The sequence below is a fragment of the Polypterus senegalus genome, chromosome 3, assembly GCF_016835505.1.
Source record: "Polypterus senegalus isolate Bchr_013 chromosome 3, ASM1683550v1, whole genome shotgun sequence".
In the NCBI taxonomy this organism is placed as follows: domain Eukaryota; kingdom Metazoa; phylum Chordata; class Cladistia; order Polypteriformes; family Polypteridae; genus Polypterus; species Polypterus senegalus.
Genome location: NC_053156.1, coordinates 111,411,513 through 111,430,325, shown reverse-complemented (window position 1 = coordinate 111,430,325; position 18,813 = coordinate 111,411,513). Strand labels below are relative to the sequence as shown.

The following is an 18,813-nucleotide window of genomic DNA, read 5'->3' as shown; positions in this document are numbered from 1 at the left end:
AGGTTCATTCCTTACAGCTTACTTACAAACTTTTGCAGGTTTCATTTCGAAATTCTACACGTAATGGCCATAACTGGAACGTATTTTTGTCCATATACTGTAATAGAATGCAGCTCGATAGCCGTGGGAGGCGGAGTTTCGAATTAAAATATTTAACCAATCACATTTCAGCTGTCATTTGTTGCCAGGCAGAGAGAATAGACTGCAGCTTGATAGCCGTGGGAGGCGGAGTTTCATATTAAAGCATTTAACCAATCACATTTCAGCCATCATTTGTTGCCAGGCAGAGAGGCTTTCACAATCTTTTGTGGAGGCACTCTAACACAGAATAAATGTCGATTAACCTGTTGCTTCAACCAATCAGATTTTGAGTTGGTGTCAGTAGGGCCCTCTAGCAGGCGTGTGGCAACGTCACCGTATTCAGAGCCATTGATTGGATAGAAGCTGATATGAAGAACTCTCTTAGGCCACTGAACGCACCGCAAACGCTCCGAGCGAAAGATCGTCGCGTGCACTACGGCCAACTCCATGGCAGGATTCTGGACAATATTATTTGCCAAACACAGACCAGATTTCAAGACCACGAAAACCTGATGATTGTCATGCTCCTCGAGCCCCAGAAGTTTCGGGAATACAAGAAAAATTTCACGCATGCAGCCTTCTCCACTTTAACACAAGAGCCATAGGGCGGGTTTGCCTTTCAGCATTAGCTTTGATGGCGATATTGAACTGTTTTTGAGGAAAGAGAGGACAATGGATTTTATTTACAAATAATCAGAATTTTTGGTAAGTAAAATGTTGCAATTTTTTTAAATAATATTGCAAGTTTATGAGTTATTATTGATGTTTTAATGTGTGTCGCGGCTGTGGCTGCACTAGAAAGGAACTTGTTCATTCCTGGTTTGTCTATTCAATAAAGGCATTTATTGTGGCTACAGGAGTTATCTTTTTATATATATATATATATAAAGAAACAATATAAAATAAGAAAACTGAACTCAAATGGTTAACTTTCTTTATGCAGAAAACAACAAGAAATGTGTTCTATCAAAAAAAATCTAACTCAATCCCTATGTGTTAATACTTTACAGAATAGGCACAATACCACCATTCTTCATTTGATTTAGCAGCTTCTCGCTGACAACCGATTTTTCTGGTTGATTCCCGAATTCCATAAGGAGCTGAAATTAATTTAAAAAGAGTTTACTTTAAGAATGAACTACAAAATCAAGCAGAAATACTTTAACAATTGTTTGAGTTGAAATATTGGTCAATAAGTTAACTCTTAAACTTACGGTCTGTGATGATAGCATCAAACAGCATTTTTGGTACCCAAATTGATTTTGAAGCATCAGACACTAAAACATCAATATATGATTTTTCAGTATTATACTGTCGTAGATTGGCCCGGATATTCTCATCTGGCCCTCGCCATTTCTGGTTTTTCCTACTGGCCTTACCTAAAAAAAGTAAAAGGAAAATTACATAGGCTATAAGTACAAATATGCCCTAAATATATTCTTCAGTAAGTTGAAACTACTCAAATGACTTACATGACATATCCTATATAAGTAAGAGTAATGTATACTTTTAATCTGTTATTTGCATCACAAAGTCATAATCAGCTTTTTAAGACAAGAATGAATAATCATAAAAATACAGAAATGAAGGATATCCGAGAGTGTTTCAGTAAGGTAACTCTTTAAGAAATACTAATAATCAGCTGCTGTGTAATTCAGTGTTCAGTATGAGTACACCTAAAATTGTAATCAAAGGAAAGAAAACTGAACATGTCTGGGGGGAAAAAACTGGTAAAATGTTAATCATTTACTTATGCTATGGCTTTCTTAATATTAAAGTTATATTTTAATGTAATAGTTATTGAACTCAAATGCTTATATGCATATAGATAATGTTCCTCAACCTTAAGATTTAGCTTAACCATATATTATCCATTCATCAAATCACAGGGATCGAGAGGCTTAAATCAAGTTGACAATTAAGTATAGTCAGACTATCGTGTTGACAATTAAGTATACCAAGTGTAGGCCTCTAATAAGGTAACAAACAACTTGCAATATTCACACAAACCCTTACTCATGTTAAGAAAGTAAAAGATAAATGGGTCAGGCATCAGCCTCTGCAGTAGAAGTGTCCAAGTTGACAGTTCCTTAAACAATAATTAATTTAAGCCAGAAAATTAACTCTTTAAAAATAAAATAATTTCAGCATTTCTGCATGAAGTGTGATGTACTGGAGTACATTATCATATCGATTGGTTATAAATTAATCCGCTCACTTTAATATATTTGGTTAAGGGCTAGTTCTCAGCTTACTGACCAAGGTAGATATGATCATTTCTCTTGCCTGATTACTTTGCATTTCAGAGCAATATGATCAAGGAGAACCATGAATTAAGATGGCTGAAGGCATAAAAAGGATTTGGGTTAGACATTGAGACAGAGCACTAGGGGTTCATGGAAAAATGTTTAACTGAAACATGTTCTATTGTCCCATTAGATTAACAAATTCTAAAAAAAATGTTTACATCTGCTTGTAATGAATTTCTGTACGCTAGAGTATTTTTACACTCATTACATATTAGTGCTTAATATTATATTGGTACTTAAAATCTGGAATTGCTAATTGCATGGAAATCTGGAAGATTATCTTCAATATTATATAGGATATAAAAAAGTATGTTATAACTGGAATGTCTTGCATAATAAAACTTTTACTTTTTTTTTTTCCAAAGTACTGGGTACTGTAACAAACATTTGATTGTAATGTATAACTTTCTTATGAATAACTAGCACACAAATAACATATTACATTTATTAAAGAGCTTAATTGATTATGGAATTTTAAACTGCATGGTTCAATATAAATTTCCTTGCAATTTTCTAGTTTTACTTTGAATGGCAAAATGTTGATGTGAAGTTGCCATATAATACCATACCAATTCCATGAATTGTGTTGTAATCGATGTCTGTACCAAAAACGTAACATCCAAATTGCGAACATGCAACAAGAAGACTACCTGTTGAGGAAAAAAAGAAATACTGTCAGCATATTGATGGTATGAAACAATTTTTTAATGCTAAACTGATTTTTTTTCCACTAAGTAGTAAGTATGCTGAATAAAAGATATATAAAAATTATAATTTTTAATTACAGATTTATAAATGTTTTGTTGAATTAAAATTTCTCCTTTGCACGATAAAACTATACTAATGCATCCTGACTTTTCAAAAGAATTCTTCTAAACTGAATCAGCTTATAAGTAAGTACATCCGGGCCACACATTCCGCAGTACTTTTAAACTGCACTGCCAAGTGTACAACTACATAACAGTCATGAATCTGGGCCATAAAATATACAAAACTAATTACAACGTAATGCCCTCAAACTTTACTCTTCATATCTTCAAATAGTTTACTACTCAAAAACTAGCAGTGTCTACACACTTTGGAACTAAAGGTATGTGTTATACTCTGCGTGCAGTGTGAACATTCTTCCACTTAATGCAATGGACATTACCAAGCAAAACTTTTAACTGTGTTTGATCATTTAGAAAAAAAAATAAATAAAAAGTGTCATCACCAAAGATTATACATATTCTTAGGAGAAGTCATGTCAACAGTTGAACACATGATGCAAAAATGTTAATGAAAAGTAAATTAATTCCACACATTTCAACAACAATATTTTTACATTTGCACAACTTGTTTGACTTAATGATGTCAAAATCAAGCACAAATAATATACAGGGTGTCTCACACATTCTTATATATCTGCTGCATATAGTATACTGGTCATTATCTTAGCACACATAAAGTATGCTGAACCTAGAGTCGTATATTTTAGGGGCATTTGCTAATTCAAAAAAAATAAAATACCCAGGGCAGGGAAGTGAAAATGAAAGCATTTTGGAAAAATGATTACTTCTTCCAGAATTTACTGTTGTGGTAGGATTACTACAGACAGACTGTTGTGAGCTGTGCTCACTGCAAGTGGCAGCCAGGTTGATTAAAGAAGTAAATGAGTTTCTCTGTATATACAACACCGGTCAAAAGTTTTAGAACACCTCAGTTATCAACTTTTTCTTCAAATGTAATCAGTTGAAAAGCCACGAATGACCAAAAATTGTGAAAAGGTAAGCAGTAAACTGCCAGAGGTTTCAATATAAAGTTTAGATTAGCAAAAACTAAAAAAAGGAAATTTCAGAATATTACAAATAGGCCTTCTTCAGGGAACAACTAATAAGTTACAATCTACAGATGTTCTGCAGCAATTAAAGTAAATTGAGCCTTGCAAGTTGAAGCAAACAATTTGCACAGGTGTCTCAATTTCAGCCAATTACTTAAAACCCCTCTATCTATTTAGTGTGTGACACCAACTGTCAGACATGGAGGTAGAAGTGTGATGGTCTGGAGTTAATTCTTTTTTTTTTTTTTATTTATTAATTTTATTACAATCAATACATAGCAATCAAGTTTTTACAAAAAAAAAGAATTATGTTAAGAACAGATCGATCCCCACCCCTGAGAGAGAGAGAGCAAGCCAAACGGTGTAAGTAAGGTCTGGAGTTATTCTACTGGAGGAATAGTACACGATTTGCACAGATTGACTGGCATTTGGAATCAAAAGGGTTACCACAGTTTGGCTGTTTTATCAGCAAAAGGTGGCTATTTTGAAGAATCAAAAATGTGTAAAATTTTGTATACTTAATGATGCTTCAACTTTTATTTTTTTATTTGCAATTGTTTTTTTATTCTATGCCTTTATTTCATGAAAAATTAAGACATTAAACTGCATGCATTTCGATAAAAATAAAGGTGTTCTAAAACTTTTGACCGGTAGTGCATACTTACCAAAAACTTCTCACATAAAAAAAAAATATTTTTTACACAGGCAACATTTGAGTTTGGCTCAACAGCACCCTCTAGAGACCACAACTCACATATGTAGTATCTGATACAAAGGAGCGGGACATACATACTTATTATCGACATACCTACTAAAATTATTACATAATATAATGCATTTCCTGCTTTGCAATCACTCATTTAACATTTATTTATTTAAACAGATTTAAATACCTATATAGAGGTAATGTTTCTGGGAAAAGGCAGAAAAGGCCATAAAATATAACTCGTTAAAAGTCACCAACACACTGGCAGAAAGTCTCAGTGCTGCTTTTTGTAGGAAAGAGTCATAGAAACATATATGCAGAAATCAAACCCTGATGAACCAATATCTACATAATAAATTAAACTGAATACAATCGATTATTTCTATGTGCATGTAATACATTATAAAACTTGTACAATTATATTTGTTTCAGATCATTCAGCTTTACTAAGATTTTATACAACCATTTATACTCATTTTTTTGTTTTATATATAGCATATTCCATTGTTCTTCAGAGTACTGCCTACTCTAAACAATGTTAATTTCATTTCATACTTTTATCGATCAGTTTCAGTTATGATGGTAAAAACTGGACACAGATCATTTAGAAAGTAACAGAAATGGAGTAAATAATTTGAAGAGTGACAACACCAAATTTAAGGGTGGCAAGTTGATCACTCTCGCTTAAAAGATCTCTGGAAATTTTTGTATATCACATTTTATACAGTGACTAAACTCTTCACTTTGATACAGCATTCAGAAATGTATATAGTCATTTCTGATCTGCATTTACCAGGTCAAAAAAAACAAAGGAAACTTAAGACATTACAACAGCACAGAGTTATTAACTGCCACTGAGCACAACAGCATTGACTTCCCTATGAAATCTTAAGTCTCCTAACAATACCCACCAATGATAGAAAAATAGGAACTGTTAGATGTAACTGAAAGTTTCTATACCTGATCTGTCTAATTCAAGGTTGTGAAAACTGGAGTAAATTACAAGTCCAGACAGAAGGACAGAGGGACATTTCATCAAAAGGCATACTTATGCACACATTCACACACAACCAATCATACTGGGTGAGGTTTTTTTTATTCTGAATTTAAATAACCTGCATGTATAAGGGATGTAGGAGGAAAACTGGAGTATCTTAAAAAGTGGGAGAACACCAGACGGAGCTAACCGAGGCTGTGAGACAGCTGAGCTAACCACTATGTTACTGTGCCACATGTTATTGGAATGCTGTTTTTAATGTAAACTGTTTAAAAGTAAATTTAAAGCATGTTATTTCAGAGAACTGCAATTTCTTCTTTTATATCATAGCTTGACATGCACTCAACATTATTTTGCAATCATACCAATTAATACCATCTGTATATCTATATATCATCTGTAGAAGTTGTGGTGCTCAAGAAAGAAAATACAGTACTACTTCAACCTACATCAGTAGGTTGGTTCCGAAAGGCATGCCTTAATAAGAAAAAACCCTAAAAAAAGCATTTCTTTTAAATGTATAAACTTTATTAATGTTAACTGAAAGAAAAAACAATACATTTTTACATGAGCGATGTCGATTTTACTCGCGGTGTTCCTTCATTCGGTGGGTTAAAATCCGTCCCTTGTCATGCACGATTGCCGATACTGTCATCTGACTCAAACCAAAAGCACAAGCAATGGAAGCAAACTTTTCACCCCTTTCATGATGTTTTATCATGCTAACTTTACCGTCTAACAATATACCATGACGCTTAAGGTTTGGACCGTTCTTTGTAGCCATTGAGGTAAATATTAAAGTCACTAATGCAATACAAACAAGAAACTGCGAATAGCACAAACACAAGTTTGAAATGAATTGGCATGCGCAAACATGAGTGCCAACCAACACCGCCGCCACCACCACACAGCGGAACTCAGAATTATTAGCTCCAAATACCAGGAAAATAAGACAATATTTTTTTAATTTATAAGCTTTTATTTTATTTTATACATTATAATATACTGTATTACTTTACACATTTTAACACTGGCTGAGCAACATACGCTTGCATAAATTCACTTAAGGCAATTTGTATTTTTCCATATATTTTTAACAAAAAAACGGCATAAAGTCGAATTCGATGCAACACAACTTGATGAATGACAGGGTATTACTGTAAACTCAGAAAGAATATTAATATCAAAGCTGTAGAGTAGAAATGGCAACAAACATTTCTGTTCAATCCATGATAGTACATTTGCAGACCTATGAAGATTTCCATACTAATTATGGACTAATTATGCAGTATATTTAACTATTAACAAATTATATTTATACAGGACCTTTCCCCTGCTCAAAGTGGTGACAGGGTTTCTCAGTGCTGAAATGCCTGCAGTTTTTAAACTACAACAGTTCCTTTAATTGCATTTCAATATTTTATCCGCTACTTGTGCTGGGATCACGAGTATCAAAGCAGCTCAGTTTGTTTGTTTGACTGATGACAGAGAGGTGAAAAGCTGATGTAACAATAAAAGCATGGCAAGATGATTCAGGACTGGTCTACCGTCCGTTGTAATGCCCAGTGTTTGATCACTCTCAAATAGGATGGATGAATTGTCTGCTCTCATAGTGGGTTACAACTCGCACAGTTGCAGGAGCATTTTGTATTTTATGGAGAGCTAGCTTAAACCAGATATACCCGAAACTGTTTTAATGCTGGATGGATTTCCTCTTATTTGCACACAGCGACCCAGTACAATGTGGAAAAAAGACAGGAGAGTGTCTGGTCATCTATGTGAATGAGGAATGGTGTAAATGGGAGTATAATATGGTTAAAACTTCAATTTGTATTTCAGATATTAAAATCTTGGCTGCTGGAATTCGTCCACATTATCTGGCAATGGAGATAACTTACATCATCTTTATTAATGTTTTTATTCCTCCCTCTACAAATGGAGACTTATCAATGTAAATGATTCACTCTGTCAGCAGAGTGAATGAACAATTCTGATTCTGCAGTCATAATGTGTGGCGACTTCAACCACGTGACTTTGAAAGAAACAATGACAAATTTCCATCTGTTTTTGTCATGCTCAACTTGTGGAAATAACAAGCCGGGCCTGTTCTATTCCAATGTTAAAGATGCCTTTAACTGTAAACTTTTGGGTAAATCTGACCACAATCTAATTCATCTATGTTCCAGCTTTAAGACTCTTAGTAGATGACAACCAATTCCACAATACTCAGAGTTCTTTATCTCTGTCTGTGTCTCCGGAGCTACAATCACTATGATTAGCCAACACCCACAGAACTTGTGATGCAAGGAATAAGCTGTATATACTCTGAGAGCTGGCTGGTCACTACCATATCCGTGCTATATACAGTAGCAAGGAGCATAACATGCCTAATCCAGCATTGAAGCCACAACATTCAATAAATCTTGACACATTATACAATGAATGAACAAAAAATGTTCATATTTTCATTATACAGGGTGGGCCATTTATATGGATACACCTTAATAAAATAGGAATGGTTGGTGATATTAACTTCCTGTTTGTGGCACATTAGTATATGTGAGGGGGAAAACTTTTCAAGATGGGTGGTGACCATGGTGGCCATTTTGAAGTCGACCATTTTGGATCCAACTTTTGTTTTTTCAATAGGAAGAGGGTCATGTGACACATCAAACTTATTGGGAATTTCACAAGAAAAACAATGGTGTGCTTGGTTTTAACGTAACTTTATTCTTTCATGAGTTATTTACAAGTTTCTGACCACTTATAAAATGTGTTCAATGTGCTGCCCATTGTGTTGGATTGTCAATGCAACCCTTTTCTCCCACTCTTCACACATTGATAGCAACACCGCAGGAGAAATGCTAGCACAGGCTTCCAGTATTCGTAGTTTCAGGTGCTGCACATCTCGTATCTTCACAGCATAGACAATTGCTTTCAGATGACCCCAAAGATAAAAGTCTAAGGGGGTCAGATCGGGAGACCTTGGGGGCCATTCAACTGGCCCATGATGACCAATCCACTTTCCAGGAAACAGTTCATCTAGGAATGCTCGGACCTGACACCCATAATGTGGTGGTGCACCATCTATCTTGCTGGAAAAATTCAGGGAACGTGTCAGCTTCAGTGCATAAAGAGGGAAACACATCATCATGTAGCAATTTCACATATCCAGTGGCCTTGAGGTTTCCATTGATGAAGAATGGCCCCACTATCTTTGTACCCCATATACCACACCATACCATCAATTTTTTTGTTCCAACAGTCTTGGAGGGATCAATCCAATGTGGGTTAGTGTCAGACCAATAGCGTGGTTTTGTTTGTTAACTTCACCATTCACATAAAAGTTTGCCTCATCACTGAACAAAATCTTCTGCGTAAACTGAAGGTCCTGTTCCAATTTTTGTTTTGCCCATTCTGCAAATTCAATGCGCCGATCTGGGTCATCCTAGTTGAGATGCTGCAGTAGCTGGAGTTTGTAAGGGTGCCATTCGTGAGTAGCTAATATCCGCCGAAGGGATGTTCGACTAATGCCACTCTCCAGTGACATGCGGCGAGTGCTACGCTGTGGGCTCTTGCTGAATGAAGCTAGGACAGCCACTGATGTTTCTTCATTAGTGACAGTTTTCATGCGTCCACATTTTGGCAAATCCAACACTGAACCAGTTTCACGAAACTTAGCAAGCAGTTTGCTAACTGTAGCATGGGAGATGGGTGGTCTCGTAGAGTGTCTTGCATTGAAATCTGCTGCAATGACCCGGTTACTGCGTTCACCAGACATCAACACAATTTCTATCCGCTCCTCACGTGTTAACCTCTGCGACATGTCAATGGCTGTAAACAAAGTTAAACTTAGTTACGTTAGAACCAAGCACACCATTGTTTTTCTTGTGAAATTCCCAATAAGTTTGATGTGTCACATGACCCTATTCCTATTGAAAAAACAAAAGTTGGATCCAAAATAGCCGACTTCAAAATGGCCACCATGGTCACCACCCATCTTGAAAAGTTTTCCCCCTCACATATACTAATGTGCCACAAACAGGAAGTTAATATCACCAACCATTCCCATTTTATTAAGGTGTATCCATATAAATGGCCCACCCTGTAGTCAGTTAATGTACACCTTGAATGAAAATACTGTAGGTTAAAAAAAAAAAAAAAGTATACACCGTAAATTATTCAAAGCACATTGGGCAGCATTGTAGACATGCTTAAAGTACATGAGTGAAAGTTCTGTGAATGTACGACGCAAATTGGGCAGATGGGTAGTGACATTACCATCTAAAATTGCTACTACAGCTCTGTGATATCATACTAGCATCACAAAACATAACTGGGCACTGGAAAAAGAAAACAAATTGTCTTAACCTGCTGCACAGCAAATTTTCAGGGATAAATGTGTTAAACACGGTCACTAGCATTATATAACCACTATTGCTTTATACATGACTTAAAATAGTTCATTTATGAATAACCTAATTAAGACACAGTTAATGAGCTCATTAATAAGAATGTTTCTGCACATTAGCCATCAATATGAGTGAAAAACTTTGTGGAAGAAAGACTCTCCTTCCAAGATTTATCTCACAGCAAAATGTACTTATGCCATTTATGTGAAAAATAAATAAATAACACTGTCCTACTTAAACCATGTTTCTCTATATTGGTGCAAATTTTCATGATTACACAACAATTTATTGATAAATGCAGCCACTTCACATGTCTGTCACAGCAAAGCAAACAGGAGTTTGCAGGCACTGTCCCAGTAGCACATGTAGCTGCTGAGAGATTCAGGTGCAATGTCAATGTCTAAATATCCAGAAAGTGGGGAAAAAAAAAATGAAATTTGTACCAGAGGTGCATTGGATGAAAATAGGGTATAACATAAATGGAGCTGCCTGCCACATCTCCAGCAGCCAGAGTCAGGAGGAGGTTGACAAAGCTTGCTGGAGGAGTGGAGGAGGTAGTGATGAAGGCAGGCAGAGAGAGAAGACTAAGATGACAGAGTTGCAAAGTGCTATGTACTACTGGGTGTGATTTACTGTAACTGTGGCTATGGTGGGAAATACTTCTTGGAAAACATAAGAAAATCCTCTTGTTTGCTGTTACTTGTGTCCGAGGCTGTGTGTCTAGGGTGTCTGGGGAACTGCAGTGCCCCCTGGTGGCAACACTATATACAAATTATTTATAAACATTTTAGTAGATGCCTAATTTGTTGCCATATCACAATAAAAAATATTAATATAAATCACAATAGGATAAACAGTTGATCCCTGAAATTCTGAAATGGAGAAAGCAGGTTAAATAACTAAATGGATGGAAAAGTCAGCAATGTGAACATTGTTACTTGGATCATTTTATATTTTTAAACATTGTTTAAAAAATGACGTAAAAGTACATTATATTTTGCATCCATTACACGTAAATTATGTTGATCATGAAGTCTACTGCACTGAGTATCACAATATTAACTTACAGTGTAAGTTCTGTTTGATACAACAGAATCATTTTAAAAACAGCACATCTAAACACACAAAAAAATTAAATTAACAAATTGCCTGAAGATATTAATAATAAATAAGAATATCTTTTATTCCATTCTTATCTTAATCTGAAATATTAAATACATCACCTGTTCCAACAAAAGGATCAAATACCAAATCATTGGCTTTAACTTTGCCATGGTTTGCCATTATAAATGACAAGCCTGCATCCATGCTGGTGTTTCCAATAAAGTGCCTTTTCTTCACACTGAAGGAACGGATTAAATCTCTTTGACCATCTGCAATCTTAAAAAAAAAAATGTAATTACTATTAAAAAAGAAAAAATCAAGAACAACAAACAAATAATGGACATACTATTAACATTGAAAAGTTTGTTTAAAAAAAAAAAAAAAGTACTACTAATAATAAGAAGATGCGATAGATAGTTAACTGGTCAATTCTTAACAACAAATAGCATGCTACAATTATTTAAATTGCAGAGATATTTTTAAACCAATACTTACCCATCGGCCAAAATAAATATTCAATGGATGCTCAGGTATTCTGTTAGGGTCAGAACCATAGTCTTCCAGCAAGCAAAAGACATGTTCAGGATTTTTCAAATTTACTTTTCCTTGAAATGGCATAAACTCTAAAGCCTACTTGATAAAAAAATGAGTCTTATCAGTTGATATTGAGATTCTTTAAAATTTCTTTTATTTCAATACATAAAAAGGAAAATTTAAAAGGAAAAAACAATTCCATTTGACTAACCATATTAAAAATCACTTCAGAAGAATTAAAATTAATATTACAAAGCATCCTTCACAGAAGAAAATTTCCAAGAGAATACAGGTGAACCAGTTGGATATTAATTATATCAATTGTAGGACAACAATACAATACAATTTATTTTTTGTAAAGCCCAAAATCACACAAGAAGTGCCGCAATGGGCTTTAACAGGCCCTGCCTCTTGACAGCACCCCAGCCTTGATTCTCTAAGATGACAAAAAAAAAAAACTACCCCCAAAAAAAAACCCTTGTAGGGAAAAATTGGAAGAAACCTTGGGATAGGCAGTTCAAAGAGAGACCCCTTTCCAGGTAGGTTGGGCGTGCAGTGGGTGTCAAAAAGAAGGGGGTCAATACAATACAGTACAACAGGCGCAATGCCCATTCTGCTAGGCTTTAGTGGTACATCAGGCTTATTAAGTAGCAGATTTAACACACATCACCCAAAATCCCCCTCTTAACTTCCAACGTAAGTGAATGTACTCAAGCTTGTACTAGGATTAGCCTGTACTTCTGATAACAAAGGTGTACAAGTTAGACTTGACTTGAGATCATTCCAAAGGCCCCCTGCAGACTTCTTGACCCAGAACATGTGAAATGGACACAACCAGGAACAACTGTAAAGCAATGAATCACAACTCTGATGGACAGAAGAACTTGCCTATGAGGAGACACTCTTTTTACTGGAAATGACTTTAATTCAGTCAGATGTTAGACATTCACCTAAAAATACATTGCACCATCCTGAAGATTCTCTCTGGCTCATTCAGGTAGGTCTCTCAAGGGAACACTGAAGACATTCTCAAGGGATTCCCTGCATCAATCTGCCCATGGTCACTCCTGAGCACACTCTCCAAAAATGACTGAAAATCTCTGAAACTGAAAGCTGATCTCTCACTATTTGGGGAGCTGAAACTAGTAGTCTTTTTCTCTTTGTAGACCAGAAAGCGGAGATACAATTTGCCAAGCTAAAGCAATATGGCATTAGTTTGAAAAGGCTGAGAAATAGCTATTATTTCAATTAAGAAACTTCTGCCACTTCTGAGGAAAAGCATTACTCTTTCTGGCTTAAGAGTTTAGATGCAGATAGATAACACATCACATTTACTTGAACCGAAAGAAACTACACAAACCATAGAACATTACTTTAAAGACTTGGTATTGTAAAACTATTTGCATCAAGATAAAACTCTGAATAACCAGTAAACAGTATGTTTGTCTGTCTATTCTGTTTGTATCCCATCCTATAAATCAACAAATATATATGCAATCGTCATATTTCTACAGTCCTTGTGTTTATAGATTAAATAATCATTTATAGCATTATTGAACATTGTTGCATTGTTTTACAATAAGTGTGTAATCTCAAGACACATTAATACTAGACATCACTCTTTCCTTGAAAACTGAATGTCTTCAGTAAGCTTTAAGGCTTTTATTCCACATTTGGATTTGTGCCCCTTGAAACCCATTCTAATCTGCAAGAACATGCATGATATTTTTAAAAATGTATAAAAAAATGATTTGCTTTAAAACACAACTTGCAGTGCAAATTATCATATATCGGGAATATGGACAAATGCATTTGGACTTGAAAAATGGCAAAAGTATCCTTTAAAGCCCATAAATCACAGTTAGCTTCTGTGAATAGCTGTATATGCTAGAACAAGCATCTCCAACTCCAGTCCCGGAAAGCTACTGTGACTGCACCTTTCTTTATTTTCAGATATCGTATGGTGGACGCAAATTGCTGGGTCATGTGTTGTCTCATTTTGTATCTCATTATTGTCTGGCTACTAATTATGGAAAAAAAATAATTAAGGGATCTGATTCTTAAATAGCAAGTCAATAAAAATTAAAGCTAAATAAGTTAATTAGCAGCAATAACTGATCACTAATAAAGAAAAGGGCTAGAATGAAAACCTGCAACCATAGTAACACCCCATGGCTGGAAGCTACTATGGCTTTAAGATTCTTTACTGCAAAAAACTCACATAGACAAAGTTATTTTAGTTAGGTCACAACAATTTTCATATATTAATGTACTTACATCAATCTTCGTTATTCGTTCCTGATGGGTTAAAGTTTTATTGAATGTATACACATTAATCTTGTATGTTGAATCCACTTTAAGAAAATGTCCCTAAATTAAAACAAATACATGGTTACTACCCCAATTACCAAAAAGTTGGGTCAGAATGGAACATTCTAGTAAAAACAAATGAGTGATTTGTAAATTCTATTCACATTGTACTATACTGAAAACAGTACAAGAACACATTATTTGATGTTAACCTTGTAGATTTGTTGTTTTTCTTTTAATAGTTGGGACAATCGCGTGTTTACAACTATGTAACATTATCATTTCTTTAAATAACACTTAAAAAAATCAAGTTGGTTAAGTTTAGCAAGCTGAATTTTCCCCCTATTCATTCATCACACAGGTCTTCAGCTGTGCAATTGCACAGTTCTTTCATTGCCATATTTTGCACTTATGTGTCACACATTCTCAGACATGTAAGGACTGTAGGCAGGCCAATATGACACCAACACTCTCTGCTTATGCTACCACGCACTGGTTTATCCAGGCAGAATGTGGTTTGGCATTGTTCTTCTGGAAAATGTAGAGATGTCCCAGGAAAAGACTGTGTCTGGATAGCAGAATGTTGCTGCAAAATTTGTACATATCTTTCTGCATTACTGGTACCCTTACAGATCTGCAAGTTACCCATGCCATGGGCAATGAAACACATCCATGCCATATCAGACACTGACTGGGATTAGGACCTGATGCTGATAACAGCTTGGATATACTTTTTCCTCTTTGGCCCAGACTGTTTATTTTTCCAAAAACAATTTGAAATATTGACTCGTTGAAATGCAAAACATGATTCCACCATGCTACTTTCCATCTCAGATGAGAGAGTGCCCAGAAATGTCAACAGCATTCCTAGACAATGTTGATATACAGTACCAGATATTTGATAAAATGCAGTAACTTTCAAAGTTGTCTGTCATGCCAAGCCTATGTTTTTGCAACCCTTTAACCAGCAGATGGCACCTAGGAGCCCAGTAACAAACATACTTGAGCAAAATTACCATCATTTCAGAAGCATGTGCACAAAGCTGTGCATTCCAAAAGAACAGTCAGACTGAATCACATGTGTGACCTCCAAGTCATCTACAGTTCAATCACTGCAGATGACCTGGCAAGGCCACGGACAATCTTAACCAAGCTGTAATGAACAAATACTTGTGGGAGTGCAACATGGAGCAAATTGTCACTTTGACCTGTTTCTGTACTTTGTGTCAGTCTCGAATGTTTTATATACATGCCTGTTTTACCACCTTTATAGCCTGGGGCAATTTCTTTGTGTATATATTTTATTATATCATGTTATTTTTCAATTAAATGAGGTAAATAACTTCAATCATGCTTAAAATTCCCACATGTTGCAGGCTTGCTGATATGCTAGTTTGTACTGTTCTTTGGTTGCCAGACTTCGATCCTTTTCTTTCTTCCTGCTTCTCCTCATAATAAATAGTAACACAGAAAACATCACCATGAAAGTAAAACTAGCTGTAACCTTAGAATACTACACTAACAGTCAAAGGTTTTTCTTCACATTTAATCAGATGAAATACAATAAATGATCTGGTAAAATGGTAAGCAGTAAACCGTCAGAGATTTAAATGAAAATTTAGGTTAGCAAAAACAGAAAAAAGGACATTTCAGAATACTACAAATTTTTTACAGTGAATTAATAGGTTACCATCTACAGATGTTCTGCAGCAATTAAAGTAAATTAAGCCAAAGCAAGCTGAAGCTAAAAACTTGCATGGGTGTGCCAACTTCTGTTGATTTCTTTAAAACCCTCTGTCTGTCTTAAAGCAGAGCTGAAACAGACTGTGTTACGAGACCCTCTGAAGTACTACTTGGACAATATACAAAGTTGTAAATTCCACTGACAATGGCAATAAACAAATGAAATTAGACAGAGCATTATTACCTTTAGAATTGTAGGTCTTTCATCTAGAGAAATTGCAAAAGAAAACTCAAAGTATCAGTGAGTAAGATGTCCTACACAATCCAAAGGCAACTAAAAACTAACCCTTGCTAGGAAGAGATCTGGCAGATCCAAAGTCACAACCCAATCAGAATACAAATTTCTGAGGGCTTCAAGCACAGCTTAACAGTGGTCGAAAACAGCAAATCTCAGTTTCTACTATGAAGAGAAGACTTTGTGCTGCAGGTCTAACAGGGCGAGTGGCAGTAAGAAAGTCATTGACAAAATAGGGTCTTGAAATAGCGGCTGTGGACTACTGTAGACTGGAATAATGTCTTATGGACCAATGAATCAAAATCTGAAATCTTCAGATAATCACACAGGGTGTTTGTACGCCGTTGAGTTGATAAAGGAATGGCTCCTTGGTGTGCAACACCAACTGTCAAACACGGAGAAGGAAGTGCGACTATCTGGGATGCTTCTGTTGGAGGCAGAGTGGTTGACTTGAACAGAATGGCTGGCATTCTGAATCAAATGGGCTACCAGATATTGGATGTTATTTCAGCAAAAGGTGGCTACTTTGATGAATCAAAAATTTGAATTAAATTTTGTACACTTAATGATTTATTTTTTTACTTGCTATGGCTTATTGCTTTGCACTCTCCCGCACCATAACCTATTGTACAGAGAGGAGGAACGAAAGCTTTAGATTCATCAAAAATTTCGATCTCCAGTTTCCAACGGATCTCATTGTTTTAGGGTCCCCTGATATCTCAAAGATGGGTGTGTCAGTTTCTTGAGTTTTTTTGAGGATGGTGTAAAGCTAAAACAGCTGAATGGAAAAATACCAAACTCGAAACTTAAGACTGTTATGAGATGACAATTTACTGACTAGTTTTTTAACCAATTCATGCAAGAGAAAGAGACACTCTAGTGCAGGGGTCTCCAACACGTCACTCGTGAGCTACCGGTAGCTCGCAACCCCTTTCCAAGTAGCTCACCAAAGGGTTAATGAATCCTACATAAATTTGAAAGCTTGATTACTCAAATTAGGCGAGGGCAATCTTTCCATAAAATCATATTACGATCCTTTTAACACAAAATCACGATCCACAATCTGAATTGCAATCTATCTTTTCAATGTGGCATACACTTAAGAGAATATCCGGACTCAAACTCATCAACACCTAAGTAACACTTTATTTTAAATATCAAAAAAAGTTGAATTCAATTGTTCTCTCGTTTGCTAGCTAAGCGGAGTTAAGGAACACGCCCCAAAGCTGGCGAGTGAGTGAGGATGACCCCTCCCCCAGCCCATTGCATGGATCTCGGATTCGCGCAAATAAATCAGTACTGCAAGCGAACTATGATACATAGCAAAATGAGAGAAGTCGCAATATCAACCGGAATGTTCAAGCAAATTATAGAAAAAAAAACCAATATAAATCCGGTAAGTAATTCTCTCATGAAAAGATGACAGAGAGACATTGGATTTTATATCTATACTAATAAAAGGCAAAGCCCTCGCTCACTCACTCACTCATCACTAATTCTCCAACTTCCCGTGTAGGTAGAAGGCTGAAATTTGGCAGGCTCATTCCTTACAGCTTACTTACAAAAGTTGGGCAGGTTTCATTTCGAAATTCTATGCGTAATGGTCATAACTGGAACCTATTTTTCTCCATATACTGTAATGGACCTTAGCTCGATTGCCGTGGGGGGCGGAGCTGCGTGTGACATCATCACGCCTCCCACGTAATCACGTGAACTGACTGTGACCGCAGTACGTAGAAAAGAAGGAAGAGCTCCCAAAGAGCGCTGAAGAAAAATGCCGAATACTTTATTTGCGAGATACAAGTTTAATGAGAACACACGAGGTATAAACGAGACTTTGGAACACTTTGTAACGGAGTTAAAATTGCTGTAGCGAGAAATTTTTAAGTGCTGGGTCTTAGCCAACATTAAATAAAGCTGTGGACATCGCAACATTACACAAGAGAGCAGCTCACATGAACTGACTGAACGCAGTACGAGTGATCACGTCCATGCATCAAACCTGTTCAAAAAATGCATTACACAATTGACAAGGTAGGAAAAGAATATGCTCCGAGCTGAGCTCCACAGCTAACGCGGTCATGTGGAAGCAACTTCGTCACGCTGCCACCAAATACTCACAGAAAAATCCACAAGTTAATACACACGCCTTCTCTAGAGTTTCTCCACACTGAACCCTCCAGGCACTACTTACAAAAGGTTACATTGACAATCGTGTTACGTTATTTTTAAAATCTTTCCTTTTCTTAGCACAAGCACAGCTGAGAAGCTTTGATGCATGTGCTCCATAACGCGTTAAAAAATAATGCATTTAATCACACTTTGCATTAGAAGCAAAGGGGAACTATTGTCAATGCATAATTTCCTGGTACACCGATTACATTGATCAGCGCATCCCGATTCATTTTACCCTCGCACCACCTTGGTTTGATAAGAAGTCTGAAAAAATATGAGGTTAACACAGAAAAACAGATCACCAATTCAAGCTTTATGAATAATCGATTCGCCATCAATAATTGTTTTGGTAAAGCCATACTCAGTGTAATCCTCCTTCCATTTAATA

The 18,813-nt window shown here is 35.9% G+C and overlaps 1 protein-coding gene across 2 annotated transcripts in view; it reads right to left on the bottom strand.

Annotated features, from left to right (window-relative positions):
- trmt11 (tRNA methyltransferase 11 homolog) overlaps nt 1-18,813 on the bottom strand; it is a 116,992-nt gene that overhangs the window by 58,918 nt on the left and 39,261 nt on the right. The window contains exons 5-10 of one of the 2 annotated variants that reach the window (XM_039747816.1): nt 14,240-14,332; nt 11,924-12,058; nt 11,548-11,704; nt 2,960-3,040; nt 1,296-1,460; nt 1,106-1,181 (exon numbers count right to left, since the gene is read on the bottom strand). In XM_039747816.1, the coding sequence (XP_039603750.1) occupies nt 1,106-1,181; nt 1,296-1,460; nt 2,960-3,040; nt 11,548-11,704; nt 11,924-12,058; nt 14,240-14,332 (707 nt within the window). The remainder of the gene's footprint in view (nt 1-1,105; nt 1,182-1,295; nt 1,461-2,959; nt 3,041-11,547; nt 11,705-11,923; nt 12,059-14,239; nt 14,333-18,813) is intronic. The other variant, XM_039747817.1, reaches the window with a different exon arrangement.